The sequence below is a fragment of the Dysidea avara genome, chromosome 4 (assembly GCF_963678975.1).
Source record: "Dysidea avara chromosome 4, odDysAvar1.4, whole genome shotgun sequence".
NCBI classification, from domain to species: Eukaryota; Metazoa; Porifera; class Demospongiae; order Dictyoceratida; family Dysideidae; genus Dysidea; species Dysidea avara.
Genome location: NC_089275.1, coordinates 2,075,677 through 2,089,271, shown reverse-complemented (window position 1 = coordinate 2,089,271; position 13,595 = coordinate 2,075,677). Strand labels below are relative to the sequence as shown.

At 36.5% G+C, this 13,595-nt stretch overlaps 1 protein-coding gene across 1 annotated transcript in view; it reads right to left on the bottom strand.

Moving 5' to 3' along the window:
• Window positions 1-13,595, bottom strand: part of LOC136254098 (ankyrin-1-like) — a 61,811-nt gene that overhangs the window by 8,349 nt on the left and 39,867 nt on the right. Inside the window, exons 3-4 of the mRNA XM_066046757.1 lie at window positions 759-857; window positions 584-682 (exon numbers count right to left, since the gene is read on the bottom strand). Of these exons, the coding sequence (XP_065902829.1) occupies window positions 584-682; window positions 759-857 (198 nt within the window). The remainder of the gene's footprint in view (window positions 1-583; window positions 683-758; window positions 858-13,595) is intronic.

Sequence of the window (13,595 nt, the reverse complement as noted above, 5' to 3'; positions counted from 1 at the left end):
AAGAGGCAATCTAAGCCACAACCCAGCATTATAATAAATTTGCTTTGGGCATGAAATACACTTCTTAAAAAGCTAGAAGCTGTGAATCAATGGTAGTGGCCAAGAAATGGTTGTAATGATGATAATAATTAATGGCCTACTACACAGACACACTTTTTTACACATTCCTCAAATTCTATTTGTGGTATATGTAGAAACTGTGGACAAAGAAGAAGGTTCCAGCAAAAAAAAACTGCAATGATAAATTTGCATCATAAATACGTTTGAGATTATTTCAGACCATAGTCAAGCAATTAAAACTGTTGCAGTTGTTTTTATGTAGCTAACATATATTACTGAGTTTATTGCAATATTATTATTATAGCAAAATTGAATTTTACGAAAACAACCAGTATTTACTCAGCAGGTTGCACTTTGTTATAATGTATAATCACAAAACACTACATGTTGATAGCCATCCAAATTGTGATAATAACTTATAATTAATATTTTCCTTTAAAAATAGCATTTTTAAATGTCTTACCTTGGTAACCCTGACATCTTTTACTTGCATTTGTTAGTTTCATTGTACATACTAACTCACCACTTCAATAGCATTAACATTTGATTTTGATTTGACGAGAAATTCTACTACTTCAGCATCACCATTTCTGGCAGCACAGTGAAGTGGAGTCGACTGATCCTACACAAAACACATAACAAATGTACAGCATATGGTACTGTACTATGTACTATCCTCATCACACACACCAACTCACTTTTGTAACAGCATTAACATCTGCTCCTGAGTTGATTAGTGACTCCACTACTTCAACATTTCTATTACGAGCAGCCACGTGCAGTGGAGTCCACTGATTCTATAATAGTACACAAGATATGTGATATGGATACATGTATAAATTCATATAGCCAAAGAGAGCCAAAATAACTTTAACTGGTGAGGTACACAAACACAGGGCTTGTTTTCTGTGGTTTTTAGAAACCCTCAATTGTTGGTGTAGTTGTAACTGCAGCTTTTGTTGTAGATTAATAAGTAGCTATTCCATCTTATTTGTACTTCCTTTAACAACTACTAGCTATGTATTGCTAATAATTTTATTGCACGTGACTGTTGTAATAGAATACCTCAATCTTTTCACCAAATGCTATGTTCTTATAGTGTCGACTTAACAAAAATTGCACCTATTATGCCAAATAATTTATAGGCAAAAATTAATCCTCACTTTAATTTACTGTTTACTTATGACTACACTAACTACTTATAAACCTACTTCACCACCTAGCCAAAAAAAAAATCATCATCTAAACAAAGAGCATAATGTCCGAGGATCATCGTAGAATTGTAAAACCATAAGACTATAGACGAATACAAGTGGCTATCAAGATACTCTAATACAATAGTCACATAATATATATTTAACATCATTATATGGACATTTGTGATAAGAGAAGAGCTGTTCTATGAAAGAGAGGAGTGTCCAGAGTGTGCTACTAGAAAGTCACAAGCACCGAGACAACGTGCACCACTGGGTACCATAACTGCTGGTTATCCAACACAGAAAATGGCAGTAGGCCTTCTTGGTCCTCTTCCTGAGAGTAACAGTGGAAATTCATATGTCATGGTGGTTGGTGACTACTTTACAAGGTGGATGGAGGCTCTGCCTATCTATTCCCAACCAGGAGGCACAGACAGTGGCAATTAGACTAGTGGATGAAGTATTTCTGAGATACTCAGTACCTGAACAGTTACATTCAGACCAAGGCTGTCAATTTGAATCAGAACTGTTTACCGAGGTCTGCAAACTGTTGAACATACATAAAACCAGCATACCATCCACAGTGTGATGGCCTTGTTGAAAGGTTCAACCAAACTCTTTTAAACATGTTGGCAACATGCTCTAAGGAACACCCATTCAACTGGGAGCAGCATACAGTGGAACCTCTCTTACCCATGCAGTCTGGTACATACTACTGTCCGTATCTCAGAAATATCCGTGACTAAGAATAACATGTTAGTATACTAAAATTACTAACTTAAATACAAGTAATGTTGTTATTGCTATCAGTTAGTGGTATGCAGTTTAAGGGGAAGAGGGGGAGGAGCATTCATGGTCACTCCCCTGGGCTGTAAAATCCATTATCACCTAGCAAACAAGTGGTAGTTATTATTAGTAAGCCACCAAACAAATAAACAGTAACCTTTAGGCTCCCTCCTTGTGCTTTCATCTAAACCAAACTTCGTTGTGGTCAATAAACTGCAAGCCACATGACCAATTTAGGCTGTCCAGACAATGGAGGAGCCTGGATAATAGAGGTACAGATAAGAGAGGTTCCACTGTATTTGCAAGGCATGCATGGCATATAATACCAGTATACACCCCTCTACCATGGAGACCCATACCAAAGAGAGGACATTGTGTGGCTGCACTCATCAGTTGTGAAGAGAGGCCAACGCTGCAAACTCCACCATCCCTGGACAGGACCCTACCAAGTGCTCAAGCAGATCTCAGAGGCTACATACAGAATCAAGCAAGTTTATGGGAAAAGACAATGCAAAGTTGTTCACTTTGACAGACTGAAGCCTTGCCCTAGCAACATCCATGTGAAGGACAATACCAATGAGGCAACTAACAAGAAGCAGAAGAATGTGGAGTAGTAATCTGGGTCATTAGATGATGAACAAGTACGGATGCCCAGTATTGGGACTAACTTGCAGCTCATTGATTATGATGATGATGATGATAATAACTGACAAACAGTGGACACACAACAACCGACTGCTGTGTCACCTTTACCCCCACCTAGAAGGTATCCTGAGAGACATCGACAACCCTCTGCACGTTATAATAATTTTGTACAACATAATTAAGTTCAAGCTGAGACATCTTCTTGAAAGAGGGGGATAGTGTAGTACTTGTATTATAGTGTAATATAGCTTGGACAGCAGATATAGCTAAATGTAAATAGGCTAGTGATAAACACTTGAGACAATTGTAAAAGTATCTGAGTGCTGCTTACCTACTGCAAGACTGGACGTTACAACAAATGTCATGTAAAGACAAGAAGTCCTTATCAATACTAGCTGCTGTATCTATACCAAGCTCTCAATAAGGCCACTAGGAGCTGCTGAACAGGACAATAGTTTGCTGTCCTCATCCATAAAAGTAATGATGATAATAAGCTAAATGACTCACAAAATCACTGCCAGAAATGGTAGCACTATAGAAGATCTTAGGTGACAATAATGATGAGAATGAAGCTGTAGATAATTGCTTGAGCCATCAATATTATTAAGTTAATTGGAAAGTTCTCCTGATTCTATTTTATCACTCACACACAGTACATGTCTGTCATAAATAATCAATATCAGTACTATTTATTAAAAAGCAATTACAACTTTCTCTAGATCTTGCAACAGGGTTCTGTTAAGTCAACCAATTAATGAGCATTTCTTTTTAATAAATAGTACTGATATGAATAGTACTGATATGGATTTCTTATGACAGACATGCACTGTGTGTAGAACGCTGATGCAAGATCTAGAGAAATTAAAGTTGTAACTAGCTGCACTGCTAACACAATTCAAGTGATACATTATCAAAATTAGGTACTGGACAACATTTTCAACAAAACGGTTATGGCTGGCCAAGTTAAATGTACATGAAACCACCTTCGATAAGGTGAACAGTTAAATTTAGAAGAATTGTTAAACCAAATGTCTCATTAAAAGCTTCCAGCAATATCCAGTTCAAAATGCATAAGCATGTTGCTCATTGGGAAGACCACATCCTTTTGATGTATGGAAAAATGCTGTAAAAGTGTTTGATTCATTGGCTCTGTGTGTTGTGCCAATTGCTATGAAACTTTGGCCTTCCCTAATAAATCGGGTCTGTCTATGTGTATCATGTCCTTATATTACATCATTATGATGTAATACTCATACCCTATGGTAATAAATGGTATTATATTGGTAATATGGGTAATACAGGTAATATGGGTAATACAGGTAATATGGGTAATACTGGTAATATGGGTAATACGGGTAATATGGGTAATACGGGTAATACAGGTAATATGGGTAATACGGGTAATACGGGTAATACAGGTAATATGGGTAATATGGGTAATACGGGTAATACTGGTAATATGGGTAATACAGGTAATATGGGTAATATGGGTAATACGGGTAATATGGGTAATACGGGTAATACTGGTAATATGGGTAATACAGGTAATATGGGTAATATGGGTAATACGGGTAATATGGGTAATATGGGTAATACGGGTAATACGGGTAATATGGGTAATAAGGGTAATATGGGTAATATGGGTAATACTGGTAATATGGGTAATAGGGGTAATACGGGTAATATGGGTAACACTGGTAATATGGGTAATACGGGTAATATGGGTAATATGGGTAATATGGGTAATACGGGTAATACGGGTAATAAGGGTAATATGGGTAATACGGGTAATACGGGTAATATGGGTAATACGGGTAATATGGGTAATACTGGTAATATGGGTAATATGGGTAATACGGGTAATAAGGGTAATATGGGTAATACGGGTAATACGGGTAATATGGGTAATACGGGTAATATGGGTAATACAGGTAATATGAGTAATATGGGTAATACGGGTAATATGGGTAATACTGGTAATATGGGTAATACAGGTAATATGGGTAATACGGGTAATATGGGTAATATGGGTAATACGGGTAATACCGGTAATATGGGTAATACGGGTAATACGGGTAATACGGGTAATATGGGTAATGTGGGTAATACTGGTAATATGGGTGATATGGGTAATACGGGTAATATGGGTAATACAGGTAATATGGGTAATATGGGTAATATGGGTAATACGGGTAATGCGGGTAATATGGGTAATACAGGTAATACGGGTAATACGGGTAATATGGGTAATACAGGTAATACGGGTAATATGGGTAATACGGGTAATATGGGTAATACTGGTAATATGGGTAATATGGGTAATACGGGTAATATGGGTAATATGGGTAATACGGGTAATACCGGTAATATGGGTAATACGGGTAATACCGGTAATATGGGTAATACGGGTAATACCGGTAATACCGGTAATACGGGTAATACGGGTAATACGGGTAATACGGGTAATACGGGTAATACTGGTAATATGGGTAATATGGGTAATATGGGTAATATGGGTAATATTGGTAATACGGGTAATATGGGTAATACAGGTAATATGGGTAATACGGGTACTACAGGTAATATGGGTAATATGGGTAATACGGGTAATATGGGTAATACAGGTAATATGGGTAATACGGGTAATACGGGTACTACAGGTAATATGGGTAATACGGGTAATACGGGTAATAAGAGTAATATGGGTAATACTGGTAATATGGGTAATACGGGTAATATGGGTAATATGGGTAATATGGGTAATACGGGTAATATGGGTAATATGGGTAATACAGGTAATATGGGTAATACGGGTAATACGGGTAATACGGGTACTACAGGTAATATGGGTAATATGGGTAATACGGGTAATATGGGTAATACAGGTAATATGGGTAATACTGGTAATACGGGTAATATGGGTAATACGGGTAATACGGGTAATATGGGTAATACGGGTAATACTGGTAATACGGGTAATATGGGTAATACGGGTAATATGGGTCTGGTAAATACGGGTAATATGGGTAATACGGGTAATATGGGTAATACTGGTAATATGGGTAATACGGGTAATACGGGTAATACTGGTAATATGGGTAATACAGGTAATATGAGTAATACGGGTAATATGGGTAATGTGGGTAATACAGGTAATATGGGTAATGCAGGTGCATAATATAAGTAATGTGGGTGTACCTGAAAATTGCCAGCCTGTAAAAAGCAACTACCCACCTGAATGAAAATTGTCAGCCTGAACAAAAACAACTACCCACTTGAATTGTTCATTAGTCAGTCAGTCAGTATTTCAGTCTGACTGCACATTTTTTGTAGTCTTCTACATACACTACAAAACTGTAAAAGTGTTTAATACGACAAAAAGAAAGTAATGAGCTTGCACACACAAAAACTATGGTTTTCACAATGATCAGAAACCCTATACAATGTTTCAGGTCGCAATCACAGGTTAAATGCACTTTGTTATTTTGTGCCAGAGTGCTATTGAGGAATCTACAGAAAATTTTCCTGTTACAAAGCTCGGATACTGGAATGCCTAAACCCCAATGGCACTTGATACGATGGATCACCATCAAGTGATTGTGTTTGCTGTCATATGCTACCACTGTGAATGACCTCCAGGATTCATGATGACATTGAGTAGGATAGCATTTTCAATTAATGATGTGGTATGAGGCTATCATATTTATTAAGATAATAATAGATTATCCAGAAACTATATACTAATCATACAGACTTTTGTGGCAGTGATGAGTGGAACCCACATGGTACATAGAACATGTACTGCAGAAAATGTAAATCTAATTGTGTGCCATATCAGTATGCTGAGTTACTGGTCCAAGGCAGTATTCAAAGGATGTGCTATCTGTACTGCAGTCCTTCTGTCAAGATAGTATTGCTGTTTTAAGTTCCTTGAAATGACAGGCTCTAGCTTTGAGAATTTAATGTGTTGACTTTTGTTTAACATACCCAATACGTATACACCCAAGGAGAGACTTGGACCAGCTCTCTGAAAGATCAATCAGTCCACGTGCACCATGCAACACTTTTGACCATGGCTTCTGCACAAGCAATAAGTGTCTTTGCTTTTTTCTTTCCAGCTGACATCCCTGGTATAGCACTTCACTTGTTCATCCAGTTCATCCGCACCTAGTAAGAATGGATGACCTCGTCTTTCCGATGGTATATTATGAACCATTAATTATTATTATTCGCTCACCAAAGACTGTGCACAGAAAGAGAAAATTTGCTCAATTACAATAATGATTTAAAGTTATCTAGTATACATTTAAAGGAGTCAGTTGAACTATTTCTTCAAGAAACTGATTCTACACAGGGATAGTTCTTGATAAAACTGAATGCTTGGTAGAATGTTTTCTACTAGACATTGGTATCAACTTGTAAAACTTACTGTGCTGTGTAGTTGAACATACTGGTTAAATGGGATTCTTGCCAAGTTTGTGAAAGATTTAATAGAACATAAGTAAACTGGCTTTTACACATTGGTCTTCTTAGGTTTCCCATTTTAGGGCATCAATCAATTCACTTACACTAGAGGTATAGTCATAGTCATTGCAGACATAATGAGCTGAGTGACGCTGAGCGTTTTCAAAATCATTAATACGATAATTTTGCCATGGTGACCTCACAATAGATGCGTACTCTAATTTGGCTCTCACCAGAGTTTTTCAGACAACTTTTCTTACATGAGTTGAAGAAACTTTAATATTCTTATGTATCAAATCTAAAGTAGAATTGGCATTTATCACTTTCTCTCTGATGTGCTTATCCAATTTAAGATAAGATTGATTGTAGAGTAACCCCTAAGTACTTGCAGTGATCTGCAGATATTAGTGGGTACATGGTGTGTTGTATCCACTTGGTACAGTTTAGCTTCAGTACATTGTAGAAAACAACTTTTAGATACAATAAATTTCATGAGCCACATGGAGGCCTATTTGGCAATTGCATTTACATCTTCTTGGAATAGGTAAGAGTCTTGTTCACATTTGTCTGGAAATAATACAACCATTTGCCAATAGTCGCATAGTACTATGTTTAACAACATCTGGCAAATCGTTTATGTAAATAAAGAAAAGTAGTGAGTCTAGAACTGGGACACTAGTACAAACAGAGACACAACATCATCTAGTAACACTTTTTGGAAACAGTTAGTTAGAAGTTTGCTATCCATTCATTAATTATCCCTTGAACATCATACCACTGGAGTTCCATTGGGTTCAAACTATCCAACATTTTGCTTTTGATTTAGTATATTTGGACTTTCATGTGCTGACTGAACTTCCTGGGATTCCTGACACACAATGCTGTTTTGTAAAATGATGAATCATTCCTTATTTCCATGAGCTAAAGCAAATCTAGACCATTGAACTCCTGTAGGCAACCTCACTATACATTCGCTTGTTTCACTACTTCTATTTTAATTTTTCCTTTTACTTGTACAGTAATGCTAGGATTACCAGTATACCATATAGTGGGTTATTTTTGAAGGGTTTGTAATTTCAGAATAAATTATTCTCTTCAAAATTCACATCAAGACATTCTACTATACAAAACTATTGAAAAAATTGAATCATGTGGTTGTCATCAAGTGTGCTTATTGCTGTATCTCATGACTCTTCATCACTAGTTCAAATGAGTGTCAAAGAAACTTCTAGACTTACATGGGCCTTTATCTCAAGTAATACGATTAGCTTCTATTCAGGATGCCAGTGAGACCTATCTGAAAACTGCTGCTCAATCCAAAGTGAACAAACCAAACCATACAATTACACTTATACCTGCAGAGATATATACTAGTGGACGTTTAATCCCTAATTCAGTCTATTATAACCATGATAGAATCAGGGATTAATGTCCACTAGTATGTCTGCAGGTATAGGCAACCTATCTTGTTTCACAACTTTTTGTGATTCATTTGTTTCACAACTTTTTTGATCCCTAGTCCAACTAATGTTTTCCTTATACTTGTTTGTTAACTTTTTGTATTGAATTATGGCTGGTGAACCCATGCATACTGGTAATACGGGTAATAATGGTGATATGGGTAATATAGGTAAAATCAAGGCAACATGTGTAATACTGGTGACATTGGTAATGCTACTAATATGAGTAATCTGGGATATACTGGTACTAATGGTAATATAGATATTGGGCTGGTCTTGTATAGTATCCTTGGAGCCCTAGGTGAACAAGATTTAGGGGGCCCTGAGCAACCATGCAATGCTTATTGCTTATTACTTCATACAGAGACATTGCTTGGTAGAAGACCGTCCATATGTACGTAGCTACACTGTCAGTGCTGTATGAAAACTATTCATAGCTGCATTACTGTGGTCTGCAAATACTTACAATTGGTTGTCATAACACACAGTAGCTATATGTAGCTGTGTAGAAAGACAATTGGCTTTGTAGTATTTCTAACTTATGAACTTATGATTCTGGGCCCCTTTACTGAAGCCCTAGGTAGGTTGCTTTTATTCAACCTAATGGTAAGTACAGATCAGTGGCCACTGAGCCAGTTAGTATGATTTCATTTGAAGAAAATATACTCTGACCATATTTTTGATGTATTACATAGCAGATTGCAAAGTTGTAGGACAAAAATTTTAAAAATAGTTACAAAATTGTACAGATTGCAATTTTCTCAAACATATCTAAATTAACTGATAGATCAGAACCACTCCTAAAGACAGTTTTATGTAAGCACTGTATAGCAACCACAAACACATCTAAACCAAAAACTGTGGAAGCAGAAAACAACCATCACTAACACTTTGTGTGTGAAGCAAACTTAGTAGTGTCTCTCTTTAATACAAAAGTTACGGCACATGTACATGTACTTCAACATTACATGTAGTATGTACCTAATGCCGTGTACATGCTTGTGGTGTGTATTTCATTGTACACATTTATTTTGCATTCTCATATATTTTAAATATCTATGGGTTTATGTACATTTCTTCAGAGATGATTGTAGCTAATGGGCAGTCATCCAGGATTTGTTAGGATAATGGCATTTTGGTATGACACATTACTGTTGTCAAATCAAAATGGAACCCTATGGGTTGTAGTGTGCTAATTTGGTTGATTACTAACAATGATTGACCTTACTTAAGTTGCTAGGAGATACAACAATGAATGCACTACAGTAATGACCATGAATATAGTACAAGTCTATAAAATTAATGTAAACTGCCCTGCCAGTACACCAGTTTTGAAGTTCGTTGTCCTGTTCAAATTCATGCATGCACATGTGACACGATGTCTATGATTTAGCAGATTTAACAGCTGCTGTTAGTGTGCACATTCAAAATATTTGTGCTACACACATGTGTTTCGATCAGCAGGATAACGGACATGAAAATCGGTGTATAGTAGTTGTGAAGAACAGCAAGTTTGTTTTACTGAAATATGTAAAGTCATGCATGCAAAAATTTGATTTGACATGCAAACATTAGTACTAAACTTGTCCTCTATATGTATTGTGTACCGTATAAGTCAGTGACATGATGTATGGTTTGTATCTCATACATGTAGGTTGCACCATATGCATACTTACTAGTGTAATACTTTTAAAACATAAGAATAGAGATTGCTAAATAAAGTAAAGAAACAAGGGTCAAAGAAACCAGCATGTAAACACACGGAGATCTCTATTAATTTTGGACTCAATGTATACAGCTATATATATATGGTAGAAACTAATGAAAAATAGTGGTTTCTCCATAAATCAGGATAATGTATAAATGTTTACTGAATTGAATTCAAATAGAGATCTCTGAGTGTTTAACATACTGGCTTGTTTGACTCCTCTTTCTTTACTTTTTCAGCAATCTCTCAGTATTCCGGCCCATGTTATAATTTTTAAAATTATTTCTTACACTAGTTAGTGTTTACTTTCTATAAATCCATTCATGTATAATGATTAAAGCACATCTCATGAGTACATCACATGTGTATCAGTAAGGTATACCTCATGAGTACATGAAGTGTGTATCACATGGGCATCATTAAGGTGCACATCATGAGTACATCATAGGTGTATCATTACGATGCACATCATGAGCACATGAAGTGTGTATCACATGGGTATCAGTAAGGTGCACATCATGAGTACATCATAGGTGTATCGTTAAGGTGCACATCATGAGTACATGAAGTGTGTATCACAAGTGTATCATTAAGGTGCACATCATGAGTACATGAAGTGTGTATCACATGTGTATTATTAAGGTGCACATCATGAGCACATGAAATGTGTATCACATGTATGTCAGTAAGGTGCACATCATGCATGAGTACATCATAGGTGTATCATTAAGGTGCACATCATGAGCATATGAAGTGTGTATCACAAGTGTATCATTAAGGTGCACATCATGAGCACATGAAATGTGTATCACATGTGTATCAGTAAGGTGCACATCATGAGTACATCATAGGTGTATCATTAAGGTGCACATCATGAGCACATGAAATGTGTATCACATGTGTATCAGTAAGGTGCACATCATGAGTACATCATAGGTGTATCATTAAGGTGCACATCATGAGTACATGAAGTGTGTATCATATGTGCATCATTAAGGTGCACATCATGAGTACATCATAGGTGTATCATTAAGATGCACATCATGAGCACATGAAGTGTGTATCACATGGGTATCAGTAAGGTGCACATCATGAGTACATCATAGGTGTATCGTTAAGGTGCACATCATGAGTACATGAAGTGTGTATCACAAGTGTATCATTAAGGTGCACATCATGAGTACATGAAGTGTGTATCACATGTTTATTATTAAGGTGCACATCATGAGCACATGAAATGTGTATCACATGTATATCAGTAAGGTGCACATCATGCATGAGTACATCATAGGTGTATCATTAAGGTGCACATCATGAGCACATGAAATGTGTATCACATGTGTATCAGTAAGGTGCACATCATGAGTACATCATAGGTGTATCATTAAGGTGCACATCATGAGTACATGAAGTGTGTATCATATGTGCATCATTAAGGTGCACATCGTAAGTACATCATAGGTGTATCATTAAGGTGCACATCATGGGTATATGAAGTGTGTATCACATGTGTATCATTAAGGTACAAATCAAGTGTGTATCACATGTGTATTCATCAAAAGTCCATGAAAGAAAAGAGAATGTCTACTCTGTCCTGTATGACCACATTTTATCTTATTCATTTCAAAGAAGCCTAGTGAGTTTTGACAGAAGCCCTTTAAACCCTTCCTCCCTTCATAACAAAGCTTCTTTGAAAACAGCATAAATAAAATGTGGTCATACAGGAACAATCAACACTTCTAATTATTGATGGACAAATGCTGTATTAGACACTTTCTACTCAATTGTAGACACTTGGTGTCATTACGGCATACCTCATGAGTACATGAAGTGTGTATCACATAATATCTGTAGCATTAAGCTCATGAGTACATCACATGTGTATCATTAAGGTGCACATCATGAGGCCATGAAGTATGCATCACATGTGTATCATTAAGGTGCACATCATGAGTGCATCATTGGTGTATCATTAAGGTGCACATCATGAGCACATGAAGTGTGTATCACATGTGCATCATTAAGGTGTACATCACGAGTACATGACGTGTGGAGCACATGTGCACATCATGAGTACATGAAGTGTGTATCACATGTGTATCATTAAGGTGTACATCATGAGTACATGAAATGTGTATCACATGTGTATTATTAAGGTGCACATCATGAGTACATAAAGTCTGTATCATATGTGTATCATTAAGGTGCACATCGTGAGCACATGAAGTGTGTATATATCATATGTGTATCATTAAGGCACACATCATGAATACATCATAGGTGTATCATTAAGGTGCACATCATGAGTACATGAAGTGTGTATCACAAGTGCATCATTAAGGCGCACATCATGAGTACATGAAGTGTGTGTCATATGTGTATTATTAAGGTGCACATCATGAGGCCATGAAGTATGTATCACATGTGTATCATTAAGGTGCACATCATGAGTACATCATAGGTGTATCATTAAAGTGCACATCATGAGCACATGAAGTGTGCATCACATGTATATCATTAAGGTGCACATCATGAGTGCATCATAGGTGTATCATTAAGGTGCACATCATGGGTATATGAAGTGTGTATCACATGTGTATCATTAAGGTACAAATCAAGTGTGTATCACATGTGTATTCATCAAAAGTCCATGAAAGAAAAGAGAATGTCTACTCTGTCCTGTATGACCACATTTTATCTATATTCATTTCAAAGAAGCCTAGTGAGTTTTGACAGAAGCCCTTTAAACCCTTCCTCCCTTCTTAACAAGGATGTGGTCATACAGGAACAATAAATACTTTTAACTTAATAGACCCATTATTGATGGACAAATGCTCTATTAGACACTTTCATCTCTATTTTAGACTCTTGGTGTCATTAAGATGTACCTCATGAGTACATGAAAATGTATCACATGTGTATCATCAAGGTACACCTCATGAGTACATAAAGTGTGTATGTGATAAAATCTGTAAAAAAGGTCTTATACCTATGTTTGACTGATCATAACTTCACATGTATTTGACCTATTGCCTTCAACCCCAAATGGAACCAAGTTCATTTATTAAGGCTTTACAACAAAAGTGCTGAAGGTGTTGATTCATGATAGTGTAATGCAGATTCCCTCGCTACAGTGGTTAAAAACTATTTTTACTATTTTTACAACTAGCCGGCTGTAGCTAATCTAAGACCAGGGGAGTGATATTGCCATGATTGCCCAAACAGTTAAAGTAAAGAAGGAGAGGGCTTGTGTGACAAAGTGCAAGTAAAGAGGAG